At 44.3% G+C, this 14,419-nt stretch overlaps 1 protein-coding gene across 9 annotated transcripts in view; it reads left to right on the top strand.

The window, feature by feature from the left end:
- SEMA3F (semaphorin 3F) overlaps positions 1–14,419 on the top strand; it is a 126,073-nt gene that overhangs the window by 3,473 nt on the left and 108,181 nt on the right. For all 9 annotated transcript variants that reach the window (XM_035105991.3, XM_035105997.3, XM_035105993.3 and 6 more), the window contains exon 2: positions 9,065–9,224. In XM_035105991.3, the coding sequence (XP_034961882.1) occupies positions 9,113–9,224 (112 nt within the window). In that variant the 5' untranslated portion in view covers positions 9,065–9,112. The remainder of the gene's footprint in view (positions 1–9,064; positions 9,225–14,419) is intronic.

Genomic DNA, 14,419 nt, shown 5'->3' on the forward strand with positions numbered 1-14,419 from the left:
GGTACCTTTTTAGTCAAAAGGTGTGTGTGTGTATCTGTTGATCTCTAGCCAATCAAATCAATTAAACAGTACTGTATAGCGCTAATCAAATAAGGAAACTTGAGAAACCAGGCAGGCGTCTGCTTTCTGGCTCTACCCTTGTCCTGAGCAGCCTCACTTCTCGCTGTGGTTTGGATGGAAGACAAATAAGACTTAAGTGGAGGGCAGGGGTTGTTGTTATATGTGTGTATTTTGCATTTCCTTGGGTCTGCAATTCAAAACCTACAAAAGCGAGAACATGCAATTGAAGGAAAAATTGGTTCTCTTATGCTTTCTGTCTTGCACAAACAACATTCAGGGTATTTTCACTTGGGAGGCTTAAATTGGTGTGCTCTTAAATTGCTCTATTATAATGCAAATGTAAAACCTGCATCAGTTTGACTATACTGTCAATTTCTCTAACGCAGTAGATCCTATGTTAACAACATTCACATCTGGCAAAAATAAGGAAAGAAATGCTTGAGCAAATTTTTTTAGTGTCACGTGTCAGAATTTGAACTTAAAGGAAGTGCTTGTCTGCACAATGTACAGTTAACCTGTGGAACTTATTGTGATGCAACACTTAGAGGGCCAGCCATTTGAATAAATCAATATCCAAGCAAAGATTAGTCAATAGAAGATGCAAAGGACCAGAAACAGCTACAAGCCAAGATGGTCATGGAGTGTACTTTGCTTCCCAATACATAATTTAGGAAACAAACACTAAATGATAGGCCATCCTATAATGCTATTGTTTTTTATGCGTACACCCTAAAAGCATTTGAATTATGTCAGAGAAAATATACTGAGTTATACTGATGATAAGTGGAATTTACAACAAAGTGTTGCAGTGCGGAGTGCTCCTGTTCAGCCAGTCTTACATTCCAGGATACTCCATCCACCTCGCTTGTATCTCTTCCCTCCCCATTCAATATTCAGCCAACATTTTGTGGTCAATGAGCATGCTCAGTCCTCACTAGACTGTTTTGAGGTACCCATTTAGGATTTTTCCTCCCCAAAGGGTTTTTGTACTTCTGCAAACATTAAGGTTCCCCTGAGTCTGCTGCTACCTCCCTCTTGTGGTGGGTGGTGCTATTTTGTCTATGTAAGGATTTGCAGTTGGAGAGTGTACTGTACTAAACTTATAGAATTGGTTTTTGCAGTATGCCTAGTTTTTTTTAACTACACATGTCTTCAGGAATAGAGCTGTACAGATGGCATTGTGTAATCAAATTTGCAGATCAGCCAAGGGTATCTTGCTGACCAGTAACTTTGAAAAGTGAGGGTCCCTCACAATACAATTAATCATATGGCTGTAATCATGCAATTTGATATTATTTTGTCCGGCATTTCAAAGTGTGTGTGAGGTCTTTTTGTAGAGCAGTACAGGCACAGCAAAGAAATGTACTTTTCTATATACTATAACATTCACAGGCTAGTTTATAAGATTTTGATTTTTATATGGCCAGATATATCAGCAAGTATTTTAACCCTTATTAATTGTGAATCCCTTTTTATTTTTCTCTTAAAAACAAAACTAAAAACATGTATTACCCTGAGTGGCCTTGCTCCTAAAAGGCCGTAGAACACATTTCTGCTACTTTATTCATGATGAGCTTGGTAATGTAAGAAAGTACTACATGCATATGTAAACAGGTAGGAATGTGTGTGTGACTTTAAACTGGTGGACGTTTCTCACATTTTTACTATTTCCTTGTACAGTTGAGAATAATTTAACATTGGGTGAGAAAAATACCATTGATGTAGGCAAAAAGAGACAAGAAAGAGAAATCTGCTCCCTTTTTCACTCCTAAATAGTCCTCAACTTAATCCAGCAGCATATCCCCATTCTTAATAAACTCATGGTAGGCAAAGATGTCTGGTTCCCCAGTTAAAGCAGGGATAGGAAACCTTCAGCCCTTCAGATGTTGTGAGACTATGACCAGTTATGCTGGCTGGGACTAATGGGAATTGGAATCCAACAACAATCACAGGTTCCTCATCGCTGACTTAAAATGATCTCAATTAACAAGGCTAGGAAAGACCCCTTCTGAGAATTTGGAGAGTTGCTGTCAGTCAGAATAGAGAATACTGGGTTAAATGGACTGATTGACTGATTCAGTATGAAACAAGTTTGCATACTTTATATTCAGCAATTTAAGAATAGGTGTCTAATAGACCCCCTTTTGTGTCTACTACAATTGTTAGAATTCTCATAATTATGCATGAATTTGGTAAGGGAAAGTGAATATGAAAAAGAAGAAGTACATAGATTTCTGCTCCTTGTGAATACCAACCCAAGAATGGACTAGAAGGAATAAAACATTCCAAGAGATTTCTGCCTGTCTCCATATAGTCCAGGGCAGGCATAGGCAAACTCGGCCCTCCAGATGTTTTGGGACTACAACTCCCATCATTCCTAGCTAACTGGACCAGTGGTCAGGGATGATGGGAGTTGTAGTCCCAAAACATCTGGAGGGATGAGTTTGCCTATGCCTTGTCCAGGGAGACACAGAAATTGGGCTATGGTGCCACTGAGGGGATCAGAGTCGCAGCTTAGTGTGCAGTGGTACCTCGGTTTACTTAACCTGAAGCGAACTTTCCCATTGAAAATAATGGAAAGTGGATTAATCCGTTCCAGACAGGTCTGCGGAGTACTTAAACTGAAAGTACTCAAACCGAGGCGTACTTAAACTGTAGTATGACTGTAGTATGGTAAAGTTATTAACCCTGTGCCCTGACGAGAAGATATGGAAGCTTTTGCTGGCATCATTGTCCAGTTGTGTGCATGCACACATTAGTCATGGAGTTATTAATAATTTCTGTTGTATTCCTGATTTTTTCCCCTTCTTTTTGCCTTTCTCCAAACATTTCCTGTTCTTTAAGCTCCTTTCTCAGGAGGCTCAGATGCATGCACTGACATTTACAAACTGAAACTGATCAGAGACCCCTCTCTTCCTGAACAGATGCACTAGGAGCCAGCAGAAGGGGTTCCCAATCTTCCTTTCCTTTCATTACGATCTCGGCTCAGATCAGAAGTGGATGGAATAATCTCTTGTTTATTTATGGAGACTGAAAAGTGGCCGAGCTTCATATGTAAAAGGACCTCTGGTCTCCAAGCATGACACACTAGCTTTTCCCTAAGTCCACACAGTGACACATTCCATCAGGAGACAGACTGACACTTTAGAGCCAGGGAACACTTCTCAAGAACAGTACAGTATTTTCCTGATCGCTTTGCTTTTCTCTCCCAGCTTTCTGTTTCTCCTTTCTGCTCTCTTTTTCTTACATTCTCCCGCTCCCTCCCCCCCCCTTCTCTGCTATTTTCCTTTGTTTGCCATCTCACTCACTCTCAATGGCACGCACAGCACCATCCAAATGCAATATTGGTATTTGCCAGAACTATTTCCCAAGGCCGGCGGGGGTTTGATTTAAATGCAGCCGATTGTAGCTTTTATTTCACAGGGTAATTTGGATTTTAGACATTCTGGTTCCAAAAAGAACTGATGTGTGCGCTGAGTGAAGAATCTCCAAAAGGGGATGTGTGAATGTATGTGGAAAGACAGGCAAATAATACAAATATTTACCTAGTGCAAAGGAAATTGCTATGATATATTGCCCCTGGGGAAATTTTAACTCCTGCAATTGTGGTGCATTGCCCACAACCGAATAAAGCTGTGTTCTCCTGGGGGCCCATCAATTACCCTAAACGTCCATAGAGCCAGTCTGGATTTGTTTGACTGATTCCAAGGATTTTCCTGTGAAATCCCTGAAGTTTGTTTCTGTCATTAACTACCACTTCCCTGCATCTCACCAGTGAACCAGAGGAGGCAGTGTTGGTAGCAATTATGCCCCCCCCCAAAGCATTCATCATATTGGAGCACACAGGGAAGTGCTTCCATAGGGAGCCATTGGGTTGGTTTTCCTTTCCCTAGTTGTGGTATGTGTATGTACATTTTACTGCAAATTGTTCTTAAGAATTTCTTAAGAAACTGGCTGAAGTGCTAATAATGTGTATGCAGTAAATTAGGTTTGAGGTTTTCAGATACCTTAATTGCAAGAAGAAACTCTAAATATTTAAAGGGGTTTTGCCTGCTCACATGTGCACACATTGTTTGAATAATTTTAGCGTGCTTTATAACTGCATCCATATGTACTCTTAGTACAATAGAAACAGAACATGAGAAGGAGACCTTTGATGCATGCCTCTTGCCATCATCTTCCTGATGTGGTAGGGGAAAAGGACTCGAATCCTTGTGATCCATTCAAATGAGCATTTTAAGAGCTGGGAAAGGACGGGTTCCTTCTTACTGAACAAGAAAGAAGGAATTTTTTTTGTGTGTGTGTGTGTCCAGTACGACTCCAAGGCTGTGGTTGAATGCCACATACTGAATCCAAGGGATCTTGCAAACTTCACAGGTTCAGCTGGACAGAAAAACTAAATGTTACCTACTGTCTGGTTGGAGGGGAAGATGATCAGCCTGGCTCCAAATTTAAAAATACAGTGGTGCCTCACTTAACGAACGCCCTGCTTAACGAAATTTCCGCTTAACGAAAGGATTTTTCGAGCGGAGGTTGCCTCGCTAGACGAATGCGTTTTACGAAAAATTCGTCTAGTGAATCGCGGTTTCCCATAGGAATGCATTGAAATTCAATTAATGTATTCCTATGGGCAAAAAAAATTTCAGTGCATTCCTATGGGATTCGCTAGACAAATTTTTCGCTATAAGAAAAGACCCGTGGAACGAATTAATTTCGCCTAGCGAGGCACCACTGTATGTGAAAAGTCCTGTTGGATCAGATCAAAGGCCCATCTATTTTTGAATGCAACAAGGTTCTCTCCATTTGAGATTCTCAGTAGCTGGTAATCAGAGACAAAATGTTTCCAGCACTGGAGGTAGAACATAACCATGCCTGGTAGTCATTTGAACTCTTGCCTGTGATGATAACACTATGCAGTTGCCCAAAAGGGATGGTAGAGCCGACAGATTTGTTGCAACGACTGGAAGCACACATCATAGTCACCATGGCATAGTGTGTTGGTGCTTTTGCATTCAATATTATTTCTGTTGTTCTAATCTGCTTGTTAGCCTTTTCCGCCTGTTCCATCTCTGCACTTCTGCAATTTGCCCTATATTTATTCAGCTCCCCAATACAATAAGTCTTCCAGCTGGATGCATCTCAATGACATATATATATATATATATTTGTTGTATTAAAATTAATGAGAGTTTTTAACATTGACTTCTGAGGAAAGTAGTTTGCACCGAAAGCCTGCAGTTCCACTGATTAAACAGTTCTTCTGATTGCCAATCTAGGGCTCTGTGTTTTGTCCCATTTCTCCAGTGTAGCAAACTCTGAACTAATTCTTGTGAAGTGTTAATTTACGCTGATATAGTTAAGTATGATAAAATGGCGCAGGAATGGTTTGCAGTTATCCTAGAGCAGGCATCCCCAAACTGCGGCCCGCCAGATATTTTGGCCTACAACTCCCATGATCCCTAGCTACCGTGTTTCCCCCTTTTTAATACGTAGTCAGAAAGTAAGCCATAGCAGGTTTTAAAGCATTTGTGCAATATTAAACACCCCCTGAAAATAAGCCATACCTCCGCGCAGCAGCGCCGCTCGCCTCGAGGCAGCGGGACCCAGCAGCAGCGCCGTCCTTGTCCTCCCGCTGCTGTTGCTGCTGCTGCTGCTGGGTGTTATGTGGTCGTAGCAACCCCTGGGGGCTGCATGGCCCAAGGCCCAAGGCTGAGCGGCGGCGGGAGGCCCGCGGGCGCTTCCGCACCGCTGGAGTGACGGGCGGCGGCGGGAGCGCTGCTGGCCCCTTCCGCGACGCCAGAGTGTCGTGGGCTGCATGGCCCAAGGAAGAGTGGTGACGGGAGGCCCGCAGGCCCTTCCGCACCACCGGGGCAACACACGGCGGGAGCGCTGCTGGCCCCTTCTGCGCCGCCAGAGCGCCCGGCGAGGCCTGCCGCCCCGGCGCCCAGAACCGGCGGCGGCAGAGCGGAGCGCTCCACAGCGCAGATCGCTCCGCAACGCCGATCGCTCGGAGCGCTCCGCAGCGCCGATCACTCGGAGCACTCCACAGCGCCGATCGCTCGGAGCGCTCCGCAGCGCCGATCCCTTGGAGGGCTGCATGGCCCAAGGCTGAGCGGCGGCGGGAGGCCCGCGGGCGCTTCCGCACCGCTGGAGTGACAGGCGGCGGCGGGAGCGCTGCTGGCCCCTTCCGCGACGCCGGAGTGTCGTGGGATGCATGGCCCAAGGAAGAGTGGTGACGGGAGGCCTGCAGGCCCTTCCGCACCACCGGGGCAACACACGGCGGGAGCGCTGCTGGCCCCTTCTGCGCCGCCAGAGCGCCCGGCGAGGAGGCCTGCCGCCCCAGTGCCCAGAACCGGCGGCGGCAGAGCGGAGCGCTCCATAGCGCCGATCGCTCCGCAACGCCGATCGCTCGGAGCGCTCCGCAGTGCCGATCAGGCAGAGCGCCGAGCCAGCGACCTGGCCTCTTCCTGCCTGCTGCCTGCTGCCCAGAACCGGCAAGGAGGAGGGGAAAGGGGCGCCTGGGAAGGAGTCGGGAGGGCCCTTGCTGCATGAGCCGTGGGCGCGCGGCTCCTTCCAAGCTTGAGCGAGAGGCTTGAAAGGGACGCGGCAACGAGGGCGATGGCTGCGCGGCCGTGGGGGCTCTCAGTGCCGCCTTGCCCGGGTCCCACATTCCTCGGAGGCGTTCCACCTCGCCAAGCTCAGCTGGCCAAGCTCGGAAGGCGCACGGGTGGCCTGTCTTCATGGCCCGGCCGAGGAGGCCTGCCGCCCCACCGCCCGGAACCACAGATACCATAAAAACATAATAACAATAAGACATCCCCTGAAAATAAGACACTGTGTGTTTTTTTGAGGAAAAAAAGTTATAAGACGGTGTCTTAAAAAAGGGGAAACACGGTAGCAGGACCAGTGGTCAGGGAAGATGGGAATTGTAGTCCAAAACATCTGGAGGGCCGAAGTTTGGGGATGCCTGTCCTAGAGTAACTGCTGTTGTAAGCATCCATCAACTGAAAGTGCAGAAAGCAGACAAATCAAAACAGTTCAGTTGCTGTATCATGTGTGACTGAGTGGACATTATCCAGTGGTATAAAAGACAGTTCCTCCAGAGAAACAGAGGGCCAAGGAAGCTATCTTTGGTTCATATGCAGAGGGACTCAGCAAAGGTGCATTGTGTATTAGAAAGTGGTATGTGTGTGTTGGGGTGGGGTGCCAGCTGAAGTGGAGAAAGCTGTATGTAACTTACACTTTGTGATGAATAAAGGTAATGTTTTAAATTCCACATAAACTATCCCATCTGATTTCTGGCTAGCCATTTTCACAGGGCCCCTGGCACTCTACTTAGGCAAGTCTGTCAATTTTTTCCCAGCTCAGAGGCCCAGTAGAACCCAGCTGGTGGTACACACAAACTTTTTTTTTTTTTAAAAAAATCTACTATTAAGAAAAATGCCTTTTGTCTTTATGTGTGTGTGTGTTTTAAATAATTAAGTACATATTTCTCCTGACTAGAAAGTGGAGAATGTACCATACAAGTCCTCTCCCCCCCTTCACTGCATTTCTGTGCTCAGCAGGAGGGTAAAGAGGTAGTACATCATAAGGGCTGCAGCCCCATCCTCCTCTCTTTCTCTCTGTAGGGAAGGGGCACTCTTGTGGGGGTGGAGAAGCCCCCAGTGGGTGGGCTGCTGGCTCTGACTGCCATAGGATAGGGCTATAAGGACTCTCTTCATTCCTGAGAGGAGACGACTTGATTACTGCCCCTCAATCAAACCTTGTTTACTTTACCAAATGAGAGCAGCATGTGAGCTTGTTAATTGTAGTTGGGCTTATACGGTCTGGTATTCATTCTTTCTGGAGGCTGCTCCAGCTACACTGTGAAGCTGATGTTCTGGTGGTAAAGGCAATGACCCTGGTTAAGAGTTCAGTCAGTGAAAAGATACACACTGTCAAAGTGTGCGTAAGAGTACCGCAACCAACTCAAAAAGTTACATTAATCTCACTTAAATAATAAATACTAATGTTATTGATGGATTTTTTTGTGTTATGTAATTATTCTCTATGCATTCAAATACAGAAAGCTGCTGTAACAAATGCCTCTGGGAACTTGCATACTAGCTAGCAGTGTCTGGACTCCCCCCCACCCCGCCCCTTCATTCAAGAGAAGAGGTGGGCAGAAGAGGAAGGGAGAATTTTCCATTCCAAATATATATCAGTTCTTTATGGCATGTGCTGCAGTTGTTGTTTTCTTTATCTATTACCTTGAAGAGAAAAAAATATTTATCAAAGGCTAAGAATGGTTCAGGGCTCAATGAAACCCAAATGAAAAGTTCACAAAACACACAGAGAAGCAAAGTTAATCCAAATAATTATGTGGAAGATGCTCTGAAGTGTGACATGTGCCAGAGTACCCTCAATATAGGGGAGTGTATAAGGCCAGCTAAAACCATAATGTTAAAGGAATGCAGAACAAGAAAGTTGAAGCTCAGGTTCCTGTGTGCTCCAGGAACCCCCAAAGATTAGCTCTTAGTCATAGGGTAGGGCTGATTCTCTCACTAATTTTTCTGCTGTGTGCACATTCACAATGAGAAATGTAACTTGATATAGGTAATCACAGCCATAGGTTTGCGTTTTGGATTTAGTATAGCCATCTTGCACTGTATAATGGGTATGATGGGGGAGGCACAATATATTATGAGCCCATTTTGATTGGGCCATACAGTATTCACTGCTGCAACAGTATTCTTCTCCCCACTCCAAAATTAGGTGTTCTCTCACCTAATCTTAATTTCAGAATTGCAATTAGGTTGATTGACAAAGACTGTGCACTGGGGAAATGGGCTAGGCTTCTGAAGGACAGACTGGTGAATTGTTAAACCTGCAAGTTTCTCCTCCCAAGGGTGGAGTTGAGCAGAATAATAGAATGACTTTTAACCAGAGAATTTTAGTTCATTTCCTGTCTCATAACTTGTTCTGGGGAATAATGTTTCTATCTTCACATTCCTATCTCTTATAGATTCCCTAAGAATTCTGCCTGGATTTTGGATTCACACCTCTTCCCACTATGCCCCTCGTTGGCTTTTTGCTTTGGGCAACCTTACTAATTGTAGGCTGGTGGCCATCCTACTCCAAGGATTACCTCTTTGCTACTCCAAGAGTGCAGCTCACTTTCAAAGGTAAGGCACAGTCACTATGTTAAATCGGTGTTATAGCGTAGTTGTGGTCTTACTTGTGTTATGTTTTCTGGCAATTAATGGCTTGATAAAAGTTCTGTATCCAGAATGCGTCTCTTGAGGGCGCCAAGATCCAGACCTGGAGGTTCTGTTTTAATTTCAGGTTCACTAGAGTGGCCACTCTATCTTTCCAAGAATGCTATTTCCAGCAGCAGATTTTCTTGGGATCCTAGCCACGATAATGAGCAACACTTTTCTGGAATAGGTTCTGAGAAGCCCCTGGGCTAGCAGCCTACATCAATCACACATGTAGTGCATTGCACTTCAGTGTCTCTCTCCATCTGGAGATAACTGGCCTTGCAGCTTGAGGAGTTTCCTCAGATTTTTTTAGAGTCAAGCACCATAGCTGGCAGTACAGACAGCAGATTGACAGCTCAGTGAACCCAAGCTGCTATGTGTGCTGAGAAGTTGGCAGCAAGTCACATATGAGCTTCCTAGGAGGGGACTGCAGTGCTGCATATGGATCTTCCATGCCGAGGAGGAAACAGGTGTTGGGATGACTGACTGTAAATCTTCAGGGCTAGCTGGCATGCGGAAATGATTGCCTGTGAAGGATACTGCATTGAATTAATTAATTGACCTCACAGGGAGGAGGATGCCTCTTATGAGTCTGATCTAAATTAGCCTTTTTGTCCTGGTACTGCTTCTGCTTGCATGCTCAATGAAGAGCAACACATGAGCAAACTTGTAGTAAAACCTGCATTTTTCTTTTACTGAGAATTTCCAAGTGAACTAACTGTGTGTTGCTATTATGGTTGTCCGAGGGAGTGGCTTAAATCTTGCAGAACTGGATTGGCACCTCTTTCTCCCACCTTCCTCTCCCATTCTATGTTTAACCTCTGGTGGGTAGGGACAAATCTGTGGGACATTTTATTCTTTATTTTACTCTCAATGACTGAATGTTCATATTCTTTTTTATGCTACTGCTTTGTTCAAATTCTGTCTTTCAAATATAAGTGGTTAGAAAATAGTGTTCCCTCTGTGCTGTATCACTGAATTGATGCTGGTTGCATGGCTGAAGTGCTCACCTTGCTGGGGATAGCACTGGTAAGGGGGAAATTAGGCAGAGCACATTACAGCGAAGAGAAGAAAGAGGGAGTTGACAGGGAATGTTATATATTGCAGGAGGTGAAGGACCAGCGGTGGGAAAGGAGGGAGATGTGGTGGTGGGTGTGATGGAGGCCCTGAAAGTCTCAGATAGCTGGCTGCCTTTGTTTCTATACTTGGCTTGGCAACCCCCCCCCAACTTGTTCCCATCCCTTTTGTTAAAAGTTCTGTATCTGGAATGTGTCTTAGAGGGTACCAAGATCCAGACCTGGGGGTTATGTTTTAGTTTTAAGTCAATAGAGAAGCTCTCCCGACTTAACCATACTCACAAAAACCTTAAAAGATAGCAGAAAAGGACAACAGCGACTTTGAAAAAGAGTGGCAAGCTTTTATAATATACTAGCTGACCCGGCCACACATTGCTGTGGGTTTTTTTTGGGGGGGGGTATTGATTTCATTTGTGTTTTGAATGGTAATATGCTTTTCCAGATGTATGAACTTTGTCCTTGGATTTGTTGTTTTAATTATTTTTGTTTTCTTATTATTATTTGCTGTGCCTGACTCGGGGTTCTTGTTTCCCAGGAAAGGTGGAGGATGTGTCCGTTCCCCCCTGGACTATGTGTTTTTTCCTCCACCCCCCCCCCGGTTGTTGTGTCTCATCCCTGTGATTACTCCCATCCTGTAGTGTCCCATGAGGTATCCCCCCCCTATGTCAGCCCATGACCTATTTGGCCCCCCCACCCAGGGCTCCACTCAGGATAGTATTTAAAGTAGAGTAGAGGCCTAGTTTGTAGGTTGTAGAGTGAGGCCTAGTCTGTGAAGTAGAGCAGAGGCCTAGTCTGTAGGCTGTAAAGCATAGCTGCCAAGTTTTCCCTTTTCTCACGAGGAAGCCTATTCAGCATAAGGGAATTTCCCTTTAAAAAAGGGATAACTTGGCAGCTATGCTGTAAAGTAGAGCCGAGGCCTAGTTTGTAGGCTTTAAAGTAGAGGCGAGGCCTAGTCTGTCGGCCTTGGCTTGGGCTAGTATTTAAATGCGAACCGAGGCTTCCGCCCTGTATCTCCATTCCTTGGCCAGGCCTAACTCCGTGGGTTATCTGGTAATGGCCGCCTTGGTGGTTTCAGTTGCTCGGTTGATGACGCCATTATTTGGCGCCGCCCTTCAGAGCTTTTGCTGGTGACAGCGCGCAATCTGCCTTTCTGTTGGATGCTGCTGGAGTCTTCAGAGCTTCTGCTGGTGATGTATAATTTGGGCGCCACTTTTTTGTGTTTAATCATTATTTTAGGTATGAAAGGTGTGCTTTTTTGGGGGGGGGAAATTATGCAAAATCCCTCCCTGGTGGGCAAGGTATGCTTTGTCCTAATTTGATACAATTCGGTTCAGCGGTTACGGTGAAAGGCTGTTTCATCCGCGCACACAGTGGGAACATTTATATATATAGATAGATAGATTTGCAGAAACAAAGAAAGAACATCGACTTGATGGCAGGATTTAAATAAACACTCACATCTTTATTGATAGAGAACACTTAAAACAACGAAGAAATGATATAGTGGCTTATAAGATACAGCAGTATGCAATAAGGGGGTAACGAACCAGAAATGGAAGCTGCGGGAAGCCCAGGAGGGAAGAGGTGAAGATGTGTAATATGTATATTATTGGTATGAGATGTTTGTAATGACAGAAAAGAAAGTTAATTAAAATCTAATAATAATAAAAAAGATCTATAATATTAAAGAGTTATGTATAGGTGCACATGTTCACATGTGCTGTTTTTTTAAAAAAATAACACAGAGAAAAGGCAAAGCAAATTCTGTGTGGACATGACTGTCGCCTTGCGTGAGTGTGTTTATTTCCTGTGCGCTTGCAGCTAATTATAGTGATATGATAAAAGACAATACACTACACATGACTTAAGATACTTGAACTTTTCATTGTACTTTCAAGTTGCATGTAGCATGAAATGGCATTATAACAAGGGAAATACAGCACTGTATTTCATACAGTGTGCAAAATGCAAAGTGCTGCCTCAAAAATGAAAGAGTATGACTTTGGTCAGGGTAGCATCTATATGTAACTATCCACTACAGTAACAGCAAAGGAAGCCTATAGCTTAGGTACAAATTCCTGCAAATGTTTCTTCCTTTTCCATAATCAGGGGAAATGGATCATTGTGTATCTCAGGGCTGGTGTATTTATAGATTGCAACTTCTTGCCAGGATATGACATGAAGGCCTCTATTTTCATACTGTGCTGCTCCTTTACTTTTCAGATTTTTGCAGCATGAAATTGCATGTGTTGGGCACATGAAGAAATGTGAGAGATTTGCAGGGAATGTGATGAATAGTGTGAGTTTAAAAGTTTGCTTTTTAAGATCTGTCAGTAAATGTGTTTAATTACATTGTCATTTTAATGACAAAAATATTGTTTGTGTCTAGCTTTGGGTATTTATTACAGGTTGTGTGGAGCCCACAGTAGCTCATCACCAGTAAGTCTGAACCTTGTGCATAACATGTTTGCACATTTTAAGAGCCATCATCTTTTGAATATTTATTGATGTGAGTTATGAGGTGATAGGTGGACACTTACCCTGCAACCGTATGACTATTTTTGTGTTTTCAATGTTTTTGTAAGTAGGCTTCTGTCACATTCACATGGGAGACACCTGGCTTGAGAGCAGTACATGTGAAAAGGATCTAGGAGTCTTGGTAGACCACAAACTTGACATGAGTCAGCAGTGTGATGCAGCAGCTAAAAAAGCCAATGCAATTCTGGGCTGCATCAGTAGGAGTATAGCATCTAGATCAAGGGAAGTAATAGTACCACTGTATTCTGCTCTGGTCAGACCTCACCTGGAGTACTGTGTCCAGTTCTGGGCACCACAGTTCAAGAAGGATACTGATAAGCTGGAACGTGTCCAGAAGAGGGCAACCAAAATGGTCAAAGGCCTGGAAACGATGCCTTATGAGGAACGGCTTAGGGAGCTGGGTATGTTTAGCCTGGAGAAGAGAAGGTTAAGGGGTGATATGATAACCATGTTCAAATATATAAAAGGATGTCATATAGAGGAGGGAGAAAGGTTGTTTTCTGCTGCTCCAGAGAAGCGGACACGGAGCAACGGATTCAAACTACAAGAAAGAAAATTCCACCTAAACATTAGGAAGAACTTCCTGACAGTAAGAGCTGTTCGGCAGTGGAATTTGCTGCCAAGGAGTGTGGTGGAGTCTCCTTCTTTGGAGGTCTTTAAGCAGAGGCTTGACAGCCATCTGTCAGGAATGCTTTGATGGTGTTTCCTGCTTGGCAGGGGGTTGGACTGGATGGCCCTTGTGGTCTCTTCCAACTCTATGATTCTATGATTCTGTACTGGCAGGATTTGGGGACTGTCAGTGGCAGGAGGAGATTGGTAATAGTGGTGATGGGAGCACAGATTTGGTAATAGTGGTGAGAGAAGCACAGACATGCTATTAGATCAATAGGGAGCATCCTCTGGCCTTTATGAGCTGTAATTGCAGCTAATCTGCAGGATATTTGACAGTCACATTGGCCCTGCAAACACAGGGATGCATGAAAGTGATTGCTAAGTATGTCTAGAACACTTCACCTGCATCTCTCTAGCAGAGAAATCAACAGAAATAACTGTACCACCCATATCTGCAATATAGGGGATACTGATACATATATCTTTACAGGGTGGCTGTTAGGATTACACCTTGATAGGACACTTGAGGCGCTCTGAACACTTGAAATTGATGTTCAGATTTTTTTTTTCCTAAGCAAGCATTTATTTAGGAATTTTCAGTGCTAAATTATGAATGCAAATGACTTGTTCTGCACTCACTGTATGCAGGGTAGCCAAAGTAAAAAGGAAGAACTGTGTGCTTTTAATAGTTTCATGGAAGAACTTTTGGTAGGTGCAGTTTGTCATGCAGGGGTGAATCATCTTGTGACACCCTGTCCTCTTTTACTCCTGTTCCTTTGAATTATTTTTTAGCTGTAACAAATAGATTAATTGATTTTGGAGGCAATATGGACTAGTTGATATGCCACTGGGTTGAGATATGCTTGACCTCAGGTACGAAATCACAGTTATGTT

This window comes from Zootoca vivipara, chromosome 2, assembly GCF_965207765.1.
Source record: "Zootoca vivipara chromosome 2, rZooViv2.hap1.1, whole genome shotgun sequence".
Taxonomy (NCBI): Eukaryota; Metazoa; Chordata; class Lepidosauria; order Squamata; family Lacertidae; genus Zootoca; species Zootoca vivipara.